This window comes from Oryzias melastigma, linkage group LG22, assembly GCF_002922805.2.
Source record: "Oryzias melastigma strain HK-1 linkage group LG22, ASM292280v2, whole genome shotgun sequence".
Taxonomy (NCBI): domain Eukaryota; kingdom Metazoa; phylum Chordata; class Actinopteri; order Beloniformes; family Adrianichthyidae; genus Oryzias; species Oryzias melastigma.
The window spans coordinates 20,248,702-20,262,726 of record NC_050533.1 but is presented as its reverse complement, the minus strand read 5'-3'; the positions used below and the strand labels follow the sequence as shown (position 1 = coordinate 20,262,726).

At 39.9% G+C, this 14,025-nt stretch overlaps 2 protein-coding genes across 7 annotated transcripts in view; one reads left to right on the top strand and one right to left on the bottom strand.

Annotated features, from left to right (window-relative positions):
* The window catches only part of LOC112146440 (zinc finger MYM-type protein 4), a 29,961-nt gene extending 21,407 nt beyond the window's left edge, over positions 1-8,554 (top strand). For 4 of the 6 annotated variants that reach the window (XM_024272285.2, XM_024272269.2, XM_024272293.2 and 1 more), the window contains 12 exons: positions 427-565; positions 3,828-3,943; positions 4,033-4,150; positions 4,242-4,502; positions 4,581-4,657; positions 5,235-5,361; positions 5,433-5,584; positions 5,660-5,774; positions 5,873-6,112; positions 6,903-7,014; positions 7,098-7,169; positions 8,322-8,554. In XM_024272285.2, the coding sequence (XP_024128053.1) occupies positions 427-565; positions 3,828-3,943; positions 4,033-4,150; positions 4,242-4,502; positions 4,581-4,657; positions 5,235-5,361; positions 5,433-5,584; positions 5,660-5,774; positions 5,873-6,112; positions 6,903-7,014; positions 7,098-7,169; positions 8,322-8,460 (1,668 nt within the window). In that variant the 3' untranslated portion in view covers positions 8,461-8,554. Of the gene's footprint in view, positions 1-426; positions 566-1,766; positions 2,208-2,384; positions 3,250-3,827; positions 3,944-4,032; positions 4,151-4,241; positions 4,503-4,580; positions 4,658-5,234; positions 5,362-5,432; positions 5,585-5,659; positions 5,775-5,872; positions 6,113-6,902; positions 7,015-7,097; positions 7,170-8,321 lie in introns of those variants that run through there. The other 2 variants (XM_024272278.2, XM_024272304.2) reach the window with 2 other exon arrangements.
* Positions 8,555-10,624: 2,070 nt separating this feature from the next.
* LOC112146473 (tubulin beta-4B chain) lies at positions 10,625-14,025 on the bottom strand. The gene is made up of 7 exons (XM_024272317.1): positions 13,864-14,025; positions 13,548-13,656; positions 12,647-12,757; positions 12,289-12,533; positions 11,884-12,206; positions 11,456-11,800; positions 10,625-11,373 (listed from the first exon to the last, which is right to left on the bottom strand). Exons 1-7 carry the CDS (start codon positions 13,918-13,920, stop codon positions 11,226-11,228), a joined length of 1,338 nt encoding a protein of 445 aa, XP_024128085.1. The 5' UTR covers positions 13,921-14,025; the 3' UTR covers positions 10,625-11,225.

The following is a 14,025-nucleotide window of genomic DNA, read 5'->3' as shown; positions in this document are numbered from 1 at the left end:
ACAGTTATGGCCACAGATTAGAAGTAAATTCCTGGGAAAATCCTGCTGCTCTGCAGAAACAATATCCTAGAAAACACAAATTTTCTTGAATTTTGGCTAAAAATGTTATCATCATAAATAAAAGACCACTGAGATCACTTGTACAATAGATCAAAATATGATTCAAGTGGGTCTTTAAGGTGACATGCCTACAAAGTTGTCTTCTCTTTTCACGAGGTCCAATAATCTCTATAATGTGAGGCATTGGGATCAGAGAGCCAAAACTAACATAGTAGTTTGATAGAGGTGTATTGGATCAATAGCCACGGTTCAGAACACGTGTATCATATCTGTCCTCTCTAAGAAACGGACTCATGTTGGTTGCTACAAGTCAGTTCAGGTTTTGATGCTGAAAGATCTGCTTCTGTATTTCATGTTTGTCCACAGGCCAGTACCCAGACCGACGCCATGCGGCCGCCGGCACACCGCCGCCGTCAGATGAAGAACAAGTCGGTTCTGTGTCGACCCTTCACTGTGGACCAAGAAAGCATGTGCCAGCTGCCTGAAACTTCCTCTGAATCTGGAGGTAAATACAAGATGGCATGTCTGTGTTTGGATCACATCAAGACTTTTGATCAATTTTTACCCCAAAAAATTGAAAGGAGAAAATTATTTGGCTATTCAATTATTATTGATCAGAGTTTGATCTGTTCCATCCCTAAATAGCCTATTTGAGAAAGTTAGGTCATTTTGAACCTCTTTAGACCTGGAATCTACAAATGTGGATATCATATTTTGGGTTATATTACTACAGTTGTTAAATCTGCTTAACTGGAGCCCTGTGACTGTGTGTAGAGGGTTAGCTCAGGTCTTAAGAGGTTAAAGATGCATCAAGTAGTTTCGTGTGAAGCTACAGACACACCGGGCAGCTGGAACGGGCGTTCAAGAATGATCTAAACACGGGTTCTTGAACATGCATTAATCCTTTGGTGTTCACACTGGACAGGCAGGGAGGGGCTTCTTTTTTTTTTTCTACTGTTTACTAGTGAAGTTGGAAGAGGCTTTGTCTGAAATGTCAAGGCGGTCTAAATTTTTGTCCAGACTTTTTATGTCGCACCTCTGTTCCGATGTATAAAATTCAGATTTATTTCTCCTTTATGATCAATTTTCAAACTGTTGCCACTTCCATGAATGTGAAGTGACACCTCATATGCCACTAACAAATCCAAGTCCCTGATTGGTTAAAGTTCCACCTGGTTTACCTCCCAAAACATGTTCAGTGGTTTTGCTTTTTGTAGGTAGAACCTGTAAAAATATACACATTAACGTGAGCGTTTTACATAGATATCCTTTACATAGACATGAGTGCCCAAAGGGGGGCCAGCTAAATTTTATTTTTTGGCCCGCCAAGGTGTGGCTGTGGAAGCCAGGGAATTTTTAGTTGAAACCCCATTCCTATTGATTATCTATGGTGTTCCAAAATTCTACGACTGTAATCTACTTCCAGCCTCCAGGTGGTGCTATTAGAACTTTCTTTTCCAGCAGCTATGGGTGAAACTTCTCCTATTTGGAAGATTTAGTTTGTCACAAAATACTTTGGTTTTATATCAAATCAACTCTGAGTTCTAACAATTTTCCGCTGCAATGTGAAATATGTTAGAATGAATCGCACTAACACTACTAAATATTGAAGTCATGCTTTTGAATGCCAGCTGCTCCTTATCAATAGCACACATCTGTTTTTTGTTTTTGGGTTCATTTCTGTATTTGTTGCTCACAATTAACAGCAGTTGCACCAGCTTTGCTAGCTAGCTCCTCGCAACCCAACCAACCCACGACAACTCCTGCACAAACGCCCAGTCCTAAGGAGGAAATTCAGTCGTCCAACGGCGTGCCAGCACGCCTGACTGGACGCCATTTCCTGGGCAAAAAGGAGACCAATTCAGACTGCAAAGTCTGCTCGCAACGCAAAAGGAAGCGAGTGGAGGAAGAAGAGGGGCCTAAGAGCAAGAAGCCAAAAACGGAGGATGAACCAGAGGGGACGGAAGGAGGAGAAACGTCTGCACAAGAGGAGCAGCCTGAAGTGAAGGATTGTGGGAGAAGTGAAAGCCAAACACTATACTACTGTAAGACGTGCTCAGGGGAGCCCAGCCTCTGTCCTGTGCCGTGCTTTGAACTTTATCACACCCAACTAATCTACAAAATGGCTCCAGAGCTGGAAACTCCAGGTAGGACTCCAGAGTCAAAATCTGTCATGATAAATAAAGTTTCTGCCTGTTCGTATCCAGATCTTTGGTGATCATTGTGTTTATTCATAAAAAGTAATAAGAAAATGTTTTATTGTTGTTTATTTTGATGTCTTCAAAAAGTTATTTAAGTGTGTCACCCAGTTTTTCTCTCCACAGTGTCCTGATCTTCTGACTGGAGGGGTGGTGATTGCAGTTTGCCCAGACAAAACCAGCACGGTTGTCGGGTTCCCACCCACACTACTGTCTTTCCTGTTCTTTACAGCTGTTACACAAACAAAACAGGGATTTTTTATATATATATATTTCTGCAACAAAAGTGTTGAATCCAGTTCTTCACTGACGTGCTGTAACGTGTTAATAAAAAGCATTACCTCATAAAGACAGTGAACACTAAAGCTGATGCTGGTCACTCTTCATTCATTCATTAAATGTCCTATCTTTGTGTGTATTCATCTTGTTGCCATTTTCTGTTATCTTCTTTATTATTATTTTGTGACTTGAATGTTTCATTTCTGTCATTCTTTGTGCAGAAGCAGTGAAGTTACAGGCCAAAAATGCTCATGTTCTTTAGCCTCTTGTTTAAAAATGAAATGCATTTTGGTCAAATGTTTTCTGTTGTTGTTTGTACATTCTAAGCTTGTGCAGCTAAACTTCTCTGTAATCAGTATTGAGGTGGAACATGCATAGACTTCCTAAAACTTTAACAAAAATGGACACAAAAGTGCATGCCATTTAGTTCAAATTTTGTCTTAAATCCATCTGGAGGGAAAAATGGCAACAGTAATTCCCACTTGCCGGTTTTGATTTTTAACAAGAAGTTCTGAACTGAAATGTTCCTGTAAGAGGCAAACAAAAGGGCTCTTCATGTAAAGGTCATGTGATTTCATTCATTCTCTCAAACAGTTATGGAAATGTTTCATTGGAACACACTTCTGTCACCTTATACCTTTATTTTGTTGCACATGTGACTTTTGACATGAATGTATGAGTGATAATAAAGTCATTTCCTGTCACTGATCTATTCATGGAGTTTCAATCTTCAGTTCATCTTTCTCTGACCAGAGGGAAGGCTATAACAAACCTATTTTGTGTAGTTTAACACTTATTTTATATGGATCTGTCAATGTCCATCTGCTTTATGTCATTGTGTTAATTGTTTCAAAAGAAGACTGTCTTTAAAGAAAAATAAATTTTCCTTTATTTTGAATGTGTGCATCTGCTTTTTTCTACATATAGGTGTGTTACATGAGTCATACAGATATTTAAACACTTAGTTTGAGGAGTTTATTAATAGAGTTTTGACTATTAAATAATGGATTTTTGGATATTTAAGGGATAAATTGAGGGAATTTATGGTAATATTAACATCACCTGGGAAAACTCCAGTCCTGCACCTGTTCTATAACAAAAATATTAAAATATATACATGTGGGTATATAATATGAAGGGATAGCTGTTGAAATAGAGAACAGCTGCACCTCATAATTTACATTCATGACTTTAGGAATAAACCATGTCGTCTTGTAAGTGGAAAGCTTCTGAGTGTTGTTAGATTTTCTTCACTTTAGAATTCACTCTTGGTTTTCCTGTGATCCACAGATGTAGAGGAGAAGGTGAAGGTGGTAATGGTGCCTGTACCAGTGCCGGTCTACATTCCAGTGCCTGTGAACATGTACTCCCAGCACATGCCCGTTCCACTGGTCATCCCAATGCCTGTGTGTCCCCTTCAATTACTTTTTTAACATTTTTATACGTTGCATGAAGTCTTTGAAAAGTAACGTTGTCATCACACTTTGTTCTCCAGATTCCCGTCCCAGTCGTGGTGCCGCCACAGACCAAGGACATGACAGATGCAGCTGTGCAGTCAGAGGTTTTCAATGCAGATAATGAGAAGCAGGAAAAGGAATTTGCTTCCTGTGCAGGTGAGAGGAAGCATTTCTGCTGCTCTTATTTTGAAAACTATGTTTGAGATCTTCTCACATGTGGCATTACTTCCTTTCTTCTCTGCTGTAGTCCAGAGTGATGCCTCTTCTTTTGAAGACTTGAAGTCGAAAGCGGTTGATCCTACAACCCGTGACCTTGAGCGGACTCACAAAGCAGTTCAAGTCGACCTGCTTCTTCCCACTCCCTCGGACAAGAGCTCAGACTCAACCGAGTCGCAGCCTGACAGCCAATCAGAGACGAGCGCGGCAAAGAGTGACTCCTCTGCCCCCGATCCCAAAACCGAAGCCCCCTCCTCTTCACTGATGGACCTAGAAACTGACTTTCCACTTGGTGAGATGTCAGCTTTCTTTTTGTCAGTCGGTTCAAATAAAAAGATTAACATAAGAATTTGTTTTTAATCTTTTGTAGAACCGTTGGAGCAGAAGCCGCCTGTTCTTCAGCGAGGAGTGAAGAGACCCAGAGAGGGTTCCTTCAGCCGCAAACGGGTAGAACAGGCCACAAACAACCAACATGATGTTTATCTGTTTGATATTTGACCTCGGTAATGTTTCAGAGGACTAACAGTCAAAATGGAAACAGGAAATTACCTTTTTAAAATAATTAAAAAAAAAGATTTAAAAGTCAGCTGTTGCTCACTCTACACATGCATTTCGCCATAATTTCCATTGTTCCAAATTTAAATGTCTTTCGGCAAATGTACGAATTTCCACCAACCAGATTCAACAGCCATGACTGATCCCTATTTTTAAGACATTTCTACAAAAATTTGCACTTTTATATTTTCCCAAACAGACAAGTATGAGCTAGTTAACTAGCTGAGCTATAAACGATTTGCGACCTCAAGACTCAGTGTGTCCTGGACATGTTTGACTATAAAAAAATTAAAACCTATTTACCAGATTTAAAATATTTCTGTTTTTTAAGGCCTAAATTTACGTCAGTTAAATTTAAGACTTTTTAGGGATCTGCAGCCCCCAAGTAAATTGCAAAAACTGTCTGATTTCAATCTTTGAGGCCTTCAGCGATGACTCCGCTCCTCATGTTCACCGTCTGTCCATCCAGGGTCGCAGGCGGACTGTTTTAGCAGAGAGTCCTTCATCTGCTCCCGCCACCTTCACACTCAACCACGTGTACGGACTCAAAGCCTGGAAGAACTGGGTCGAACAGCGCAAGCAGCAGCCTCAAGAATGTAAGCCGCCGGTTTTGTCTTTGCTGCACCATCGGTGGCACGGTCACACCTCACTTTCCATGTCCCTGCAGCCTCTCCGCTGGAGTTGAAAGAAGACATCCTGCAGTACAACTCTGCAGAGCTGAGCTGTGCTCTGTCTCGCTTCATCAAAGAACTACGGCGGCCAAACGGAGACACCTACAGTCCGGACAGTATCTTCTACCTCTGTTTAGGAATACAACAGGTGCACAGCACACACGTCTTTGTTTTGACGTTTTTATTCTCTTGTTTTGACTCATCTTCTCTTCTCTTGAATTAGTATATTTTCCTGAAGGGGCGTATTGAGAACATTTTTACAGATGAGCTGTACGGTCAGTTTGCCAGTGAAATCAGCTCAATGCTTCAACTCTGGAAGCCGAGGCTGCTGCCAAATGGTAGTTTTTATTTGACATGTTTATTATATGTATCTGGATGTGTTTGCTGCCCCTCAGCCTCAGTGTTTTAACCAACAATGATTTTGTTTAATTTCCAGGTGGTGTTGTTCCCTCCAGAGTGGAGGAGTCTTTTCTGTGGGAGTGTAAGCAGCTGGGTGCATACTCTCCTATTGTGCTGCTCAACACACTTCTGTTCTTCTGCACCAAAAAGTTCCACCTGACCACCGTGGAGCAACACCAGCACTTGTCTTTCTCAAACTTCACCCGGCGCTCCAAAATCTGCAGTCGTGCTGGAAAAGTGTGTTACCTCCACTACAGGAGAAGCCCCGATCAAACAGGTGACAGCTTATTGATTTACAGTTAAACCAAACAAATGAAAGGATGTGAATCTGTTCCTAATCATAGTCTGTAACCCTAAACTTCTATTGTCCTCGAGGGGAAGCTGATACAATCTGCAACCTTCAGTGAGGAGATTCTGGGAGACTTCCTGTTTAGCAGGAAGTCAGGAAGAGTGTAGGGAGTGTAGTAAACACAGAGAAATGTATAATTACAGGATGAAATGCTGTTTCATACTCTCATGAAGAGTCACAGAGCTCCATTATCATTCTCCCTGGATCGCTTAGAACAGAGAACTCAATTTTCCACAGGTTTTGCATGAACAATTTGCATGTAATGATTACGCTATTCTCATTATGAAAACAAATCTTCCGTTGATAATCTGCTACTGGGAGGAGCTTGTTTGTGGAGACCAAGTTTTTTCTGCCTTTATAAATTGTTTGAATTAAAACCTTTAGGTTCAAAGTTTGAAATAAAAAATAGAAAATTTGAACTGGAGAGTAAAATTAGTTAATTTAGCATGGATTTCTGATAATAAACACTATTTTAGTGCAAACTTTTTGCATAAAATGTTAAATTTTACAATTTTTATAGAACTGTATTTAAAAGCTGATAACGTCATACAGTTTAAGGACTCCTGTCCAACCTTTTATGCTAAGTGTGAGTCACATTTTTAAGGATTTTGTGATGATGTGGACTAGAGCTGCTTTACTGACACAAAGGTGGTTTTGTAAACAGTATTATTTTATGTTAGAGAATCATTCGAACATGCTTTGTTTCCTTTCTTTAAAGATCTCATCAAAAAACAGCGGCTGGTGAAGGAGGAAGACCTGGAAATGTTAGAAAATGTCACCTACCCCTTGCACTGTCCGGTGCGGCTCTACGAGTTCTACCTGTCCAGATGGTGAGACCTGCACACGCACAAACACACGCCACTAAAGCTGCCTTTAACAGAACTAAACTTACATTTACTGTTCTGCTCTCAAGCAGCCCAGAATCTGTGAGGGATCGACCAGATGTTTTTTACCTGCAGCCTGAGAAGAACGTTCACACAGACAGGTGAGACCTCTTCAGCCGGGACGCCACAGCAGCCGCTTTAAAACACTTTTAGGATGTTTGTGTGCGTATTTACGATGTTGGTGTTACAGGGACGTACACTGAGGTGTTCAAACGAATCTAAATATTGTGTTTTGGCACCTAAAGCAGTGATCTCCAACCTTTATCAGCTCACAGACCGGTTTAATGACAATATTTTCACAGAGAGTCTGATTTTTTTTTTTTTTTGGCCTATAGTTTTTATTTAACTTTTGAGAGTTAGGTTTATCTTCATCCTCTGGGAAATATCTGCAGCTGCTTTAAATGTGATTTCTACTCTAGATTTAGTGTAGGAACCATTAAAATGATCTAAATCCACATCTGTCAAAGTAGAAACTGAAGAGTCGGCACTAACTACCACTGTGTCCAACTTTTAATGTGCAACAGATGAATACAAAATCAAAAAAACACTAAATTAAACTGGTATACTCTAAAAATTATCATAAGAAAGAACCCACCATATGACCAACTTTATTAGCAGAAACTTTGTATTATTTGCCTCAATATTAGCCTGAATGTTCTTTGTTATTATTATGGTGTGTGGGAACAACTGTCACAATAAATCCACTTTTGGAGTAAAGTGAAATTTTTTTTGTTAAATGCAACTTTCTTTTATTTTTAAGTCAAATGTTCCTCTGTTTCCTCATTGACTTCTTTTCTGCAAAAATAAACATTACAGATTTGTTTGTTTGTGTTAACTTTGCTAACTTAGGGGTTCAATTTAGCTGTCAGTGCAGCAGTGACTAGAAATGCATTAAGAATGAGTTGTCCAACATAAAATTCAGATTATAAATAAAACCTTTTTATTTTTTTCTACCGGCTGTAGCGGTCCGTGGCCCGGCAGTTGAGGACCACTGACCTAAAGAGTCATCAGAACTCTCCATGAAAACTGAAAACTTATTTCATATTATTTTTGTTTTGTTGACTCTTTCCTAAGACAGATGTTTTAACAGATGTCTTCTTTAAGAACTCCTCTATCTGAGAGGTCATAGATTTATACAACAGAAACTTTGACAAGTTTTTCAAAAAGAAATCTAGGAAAGCTGAGCCTTTGTGAAACAGTGATCGTCTAGATTGTTAAGTGAAAGTGTTTTTCTGGTTTTCTGCCCCGAACAGCTGCCATTGGTACAGTTCTGAACCCCTGGATGCTGCTACTCTACAGAGCATGCTCACTCGGATCTTGGCTGTGAGGGAGGTTCAGCAGGAGCTGGAAGCAGCTCGGCTTCAGAGCTCCACAGAGGGGGACGCTGAATAACTCCCACCGCACCTCCAGACCTCGCTGTGAAAGAAAAAAAAAATCTTTGGAAAAGCAGGCGAGACGAGACTCAATAAACGCATAGAGGAAACAGTTTGAGAGAACTTGTGTTTTGTCATTTCAGAGAGCAGCTCATCTTTACAGAATCCTCATGGAGTTGTGGTTTGCAGACATTAAGAATGGTGTTAAAATGTCATTTTTAGCCCAGTTTACAGCAGTTCTATCTTCTAACCCTTAGATGCATTAAAGGGTCAAAATGTACTTTACATTTGCAAGCTTTTTGTCAAAATGTTGTTATGGTTTTGATCCTTGTATATATGTTTTCTAATCTTCTATAGATTTAGAATTACTTTTATTACTAAACACTTAGCTCCCATTGGTTAGTTGGTCTAAGGAACCAGTTTCATCTACAGAATTTCAAGAGTTCCCATAAACTTTCTATGAGGAAAATATGTTTGTGGACTAATATTATTAAAGGAACACTATAAGAACATTTCCCCACACAGCAGTGTCCGAAGTGATTGTTTCTGAAACTTATAAAAAGATAAGATGGATTAAAGTAAATGGTTGTAATAGAACTCTAACAATCAAACTTGAAGCTTCTTTCACCGAGTGGTTACAGATAGATTTTTTTCCATTAAAAAAGCACTTATCTGATTGGATTATCTGAAATAAGCTCATAGTTGGACTGTCATCAGGATAGTTTCAGGGTTAGCTGCAATAATCGGAAAATGGTTACGGCTGCATGCAGCAACAAGACTTGACATACACACAAGGATGTTGTGTTGCTGTTGTGAAGCAAACTCAGTTGTCATTTTGAGCCACTTGTGACAATTCTGTCTCTGGTGCATCTAAGGGTTTCACAAATGTAAGAACATTTCCTTAAACCGGTTCAATCCACTGCTGCTTCAGTACTTTCTCAGGAGAGTGCAGGCTTATGTTTAGAAGATGCTAGTGTTTTACGAGGATAAAAAGCTGACATTTGTTAGAGGTAAAACACCATTATTTGATCTTGACATCATTCTGGATAATACTTTGGAGGTTATTTTGTGGCCTTATTTGTTTTCTAGAAACTATTTATTCTATTATGCATGCAGTTTTAGATAAAAAAAATATTGAGCCATTTAAAATCGCATCATTTGACAAAAATCAGTTTAAGGCCTTTTTTTAAACCAGCAGTCAGGATCATTTCTTTTTTAGAATCCACTCAAGGCTGAATTTAATTATGTGCACAATTCATAGAAACTAGAAAAAATATATAATTATAAAACCCCTGACTACGTTCAGTTTTATTATTTGTGTCTATGATGCCAATACTGAAAAAAGTTCTTTAAAAATGTTGCCAACATCACTGCAGAACTTAACTAGGTTACATGTAAAATAATGTCAAGGTTTTTAATGTTACGTCTTTTTTAGATCAAATTTGGCTTAAATGCAAAACCCATTTCATGTTAGTTCATCTGTATTGTTTACATTCAGTGTTTTTTTTATTGTTCTCTAAGATGAATTTAGGAACTGAAAGGTGGTTTTGTTCCTCTGCTTCCTGTATGTTCTTTGTCTGTACAATTATTTTTGCCCACTTTAAAATTGTTTTTATCTCTAAAAAGACTGCATTCTCTTGTCTTCATCTTTGTTTTTCACTGTAATTTTTGTTTTTGAGGAACAAATGGCCAGAATACAATGCAGGAAAAAAATCTCCCTGTATAGGAAGACAAAATGAGACTTTTGTGTGGTTCAGATTTCATGGAAGCTAAAGTGTTCATTGTGATTTAGACTGTAGTTTTTGGAAAGTTTAAAGAATGTTCAACCTTTTTCTAACCATACTGCTGGTTATTTTTCATCTCAGAGGCAGCATTATATTTATACCATTAATGAGATGATGCTGTATACTATGACAGCTCTTTGAAAGTCCGAACAGATCAATGTTTGAATGAAAAAGGTGCAAACTACATGTACCATCATGCTTACAGTCCTGCATTCATTCAGCCTTGAAAGACTTTTTTTAGACTGAAAATATAGAAATTAGGAAAAACTAAAATGTGCTGAAAGTAAAAGCATTTTTCAAACTTTATAGAAATTGTGATAAATATTTTTTTAATCATTTTTTCTGCACTAGATTTTAATTCTAAAAACAAAAAATACTAAAACATATATGACCACTTGAGACTTTTCTCAGAATGAAGATTTTTTACTGGTATTTACTCTTTACATAACAAAACACAAAGTTAAAATCATTCAGATTATGCTGACAGTGACACTATAGACAACGACATCAGCAGGAAGTGATCCTCGACAGTGGATGTGGAACTTGGAACGGGCAACGTGACCGCAACCCAGCAACTGACCATAACAGCTCGGATCTAAATACAGAAAAAGTATCACAAGCGACGAAGAAACATGACACTGAACCCTTTAAAGCAGCGATTCCAGACTGGTCCACAAAAAGACCCGCCCTGCATGTTTTCCTTTTTTGTTTACTCAAACAAGCAGGATTGATTTTTTGCTGAACCATTGAGCTTATCAGATAAAAGGGAAAATGAATAAATGCTGAGGAACATATGAAACAACTTGTTTATAGCCAGAGGTGAATCTTGTGTGCACCTAATGAAGCTAACACACAAGCATCCACACATCACCTATAATATCACAAATTTGAACTCATCTGAAACTCAACATGTCTCCATCTAAAACTACAACTATGCAACTACCTCCTTTCTTATACTTAAAGCTTGAACATGTCAGAAAATCTGAAGAAACACCATCTTCTAAGCCAGCTCGTCTTCTCCCTCCTCCTCAAACTCTCCCTCTTCCTCTGCAGTGGCGTCCTGGTACTGCTGGTACTCAGACACCAGGTCATTCATGTTGCTTTCAGCCTCCGTGAACTCCATCTCATCCATACCTTCACCGGTGTACCTGAAGCCATAAAAGAATCATAATTAGTTGGGTTGCATGTATTGACTTAAGTGCAGAAACAGTTTCACTTTGCTCCTCTCACCAGTGAAGGAAAGCCTTGCGCCGGAACATGGCGGTGAACTGCTCTGAAATACGTTTGAACAGCTCCTGAATGGCCGTGCTGTTGCCGATAAAGGTGGCGGCCATCTTGAGGCCCCGTGGGGGGATGTCGCAGACCGCCGTTTTGACATTGTTGGGGATCCATTCCACAAAGTAGCTGCTGTTCTTGTTCTGTACGTTCAGCATCTGCTCGTCCACCTCCTTCATGGACATGCGGCCTCTGAAGATGGCGGCGACGGTAAGGTACCGACCGTGACGCGGGTCGCAAGCTGCCATCATGTTCTTGGCATCGAACATTTGTTGGGTGAGTTCTGGAACAGTCAGAGCCCTAAAACAAAAACATTTATTAGACACTTTTTTTTTTAAAACTGAACAAAAGGGTGAAAATGACTAAGGTCGCTCTTATGGTACCTGTAGTGCTGGCTGCTTCGGCTGGTCAAAGGGGCGAAGCCGGGCATGAAGAAATGCAATCTGGGGAAGGGCACCATGTTGACTGCAAGCTTCCTCAGGTCAGCATTGAGCTGGCCGGGGAAGCGCAGGCAGGTGGTCACGCCGCTCATGGTGGCTGAGACCAGGTGGTTGAGATCGCCGTACGTGGGTGTGGTGAGCTTCAGGGTGCGGAAGCAGATGTCATACAGCGCCTCGTTATCTATGCAGTAGGTTTCATCGGTGTTCTCCACCAGCTGGTGGACAGAGAGCGTGGCGTTGTAAGGCTCCACCACTGTATCCGACACCTGAAGGAAAGAGGAGACGGAAAGATGAAACCAAAAGAAAAGATAAAGGCTGTTGTAAAAACACCAGATGCGTTATATGCACCTTAGGTGAGGGAACGACACTAAAAGTGTTCATGATCCGGTCCGGATACTCCTCTCGGATCTTGCTGATGAGGAGCGTGCCCATGCCGGAGCCCGTGCCTCCACCCAGAGAGTGTGTGAGTTGGAAACCCTGGAGGCAGTCGCAGCTCTCAGCCTCCTTTCTAACCACATCCAGAACCGAGTCCACCAGCTCAGCTCCCTCGGTGTAGTGGCCTTTGGCCCAGTTATTACCCGCTCCGCTCTGACCTGTATAACATGGAAATAAATCATATCTTATGCAAACTGAACTAAAACTTCCTCATTTATGCAGACTAGAGACATGATAGATTCACTGTTTGTGTGTAAAAAAAAATGCTTACCAAACACAAAGTTGTCCGGTCTGAACACCTGACCAAAGGGGCCGGACCTCACAGAGTCCATTGTACCCGGCTCTAGGTCCACCAGAACAGCACGGGGAACATACTTGCCACCTTTTAAAGAAGGCAGAAAAAATACGAATTCACTTTTTTTTTTAATTTTCTGAATAAAAAAAGCTTTATTGATTCTACTAATGGGACATTATTCACAAAGTTCTATTTTTGTGGCAAAGAAAGCAACTTTTAATGGATCAAATGTTTTATCTCATCTAGTTTGATACAACTTTAATGTTGTCATAATCCTATTTTAAAAAGCACAAACAGGAAACGGGCACAACAAGAATATAAAAGTGTAAATATTTTGTGCAAATGTGAGGTTTAATTTAGTCAGAAGTCTATTTTCTTTCTCACTTATTTGATTTACACAAATTTGCCTGTTAAATTGAGCTATTTTACAGTCAAAGAGCAAAATAAAACTTTTCTAACAAGTTTTGTCAAAGTAATTACTTTGCATAGTAAAACTAGGTGGACTAAAACCTAAGTAAATATACAGGGAATTGATATTTTTCATTGAAACTTAAGAGCAGAAGTGACTAAACTAACTTATTAAGAAAAAGCACCCCCAAAAGTTTAATAACTGGTGTAAAACACACATTTAAACACTTAACAGTCTGTTTGTGGTCTTTTTTTTTACCATAGTGTTGGGTGTTGTATTGTTAGCTTGATGCTCTGTTTGTTTATTTGTCGTGTCATGGAAACTGGGCTACAGTAACTAGGAAACCCATTGAACTGAAATCCAGGGGGATTATGTTCCCCTGCGGGACAAATGCGACACTAAAATGTCGCTTCAGAGGCCGAACTTCTCCCATTTTGACTGATCTAGCGGGAGGGCATTAACGTTTACCTGATGCCTCGTTGTAATAAACGTTGATCCGCTCCAGCTGCAGCTCGCTGTCCCCGCGGTAGGTTCCAGTCGGGTCAATGCCATGCTCGTCACTAATCACTTCCCAGAACTAAAAATAAAACAACAACATTATCATGAACTGCTAGGTTAGCCAACCTGGTAGCATGACTTAGTTTCAGCCATTCACCGCTGGGCCGGAATTAGTTTAGCCGTTAGCTAACGGTTGTGTAGCAGCCCGCGCAAACACTAATTTAACTTTCAAACGATCTCCCGCTCACTTCAAAATAAACTTTTACTGGGGGGAAAAGGTTGTTACCTTTGCTCCAATTTGGTTACCGCACTGGCCGGCCTGCAGATGAACAATTTCTCTCATTTTTTCAGAAATAGGACAACTTTTTAAGGACGATGAAGAACTCCGACAAACACTCCTCGCACTCCGGCAAGAAACTGACCTCAGAACTTAACACCGTGGCTTGCG

What these genes read in the sequence shown, in the direction of transcription:
- LOC112146473 (XM_024272317.1), bottom strand. Translation starts at nt 13,920, where the DNA reads ATGAGAGAAATTGTTCATCTGCAGGCCGGCCAGTGCGGTAACCAAATT. An exon ending in GTGTCGTTCCCTCACCTAAG is followed by an intron (nt 12,207 to 12,288) that starts GTGCATATAACG and finishes TCTTTCCTTCAG; the next exon opens with GTGTCGGATACAGTGGTGGA. An exon ending in CGAAGCAGCCAGCACTACAG is followed by an intron (nt 11,801 to 11,883) that starts GTACCATAAGAG and finishes TTTTTGTTTTAG; the next exon opens with GGCTCTGACTGTTCCAGAAC.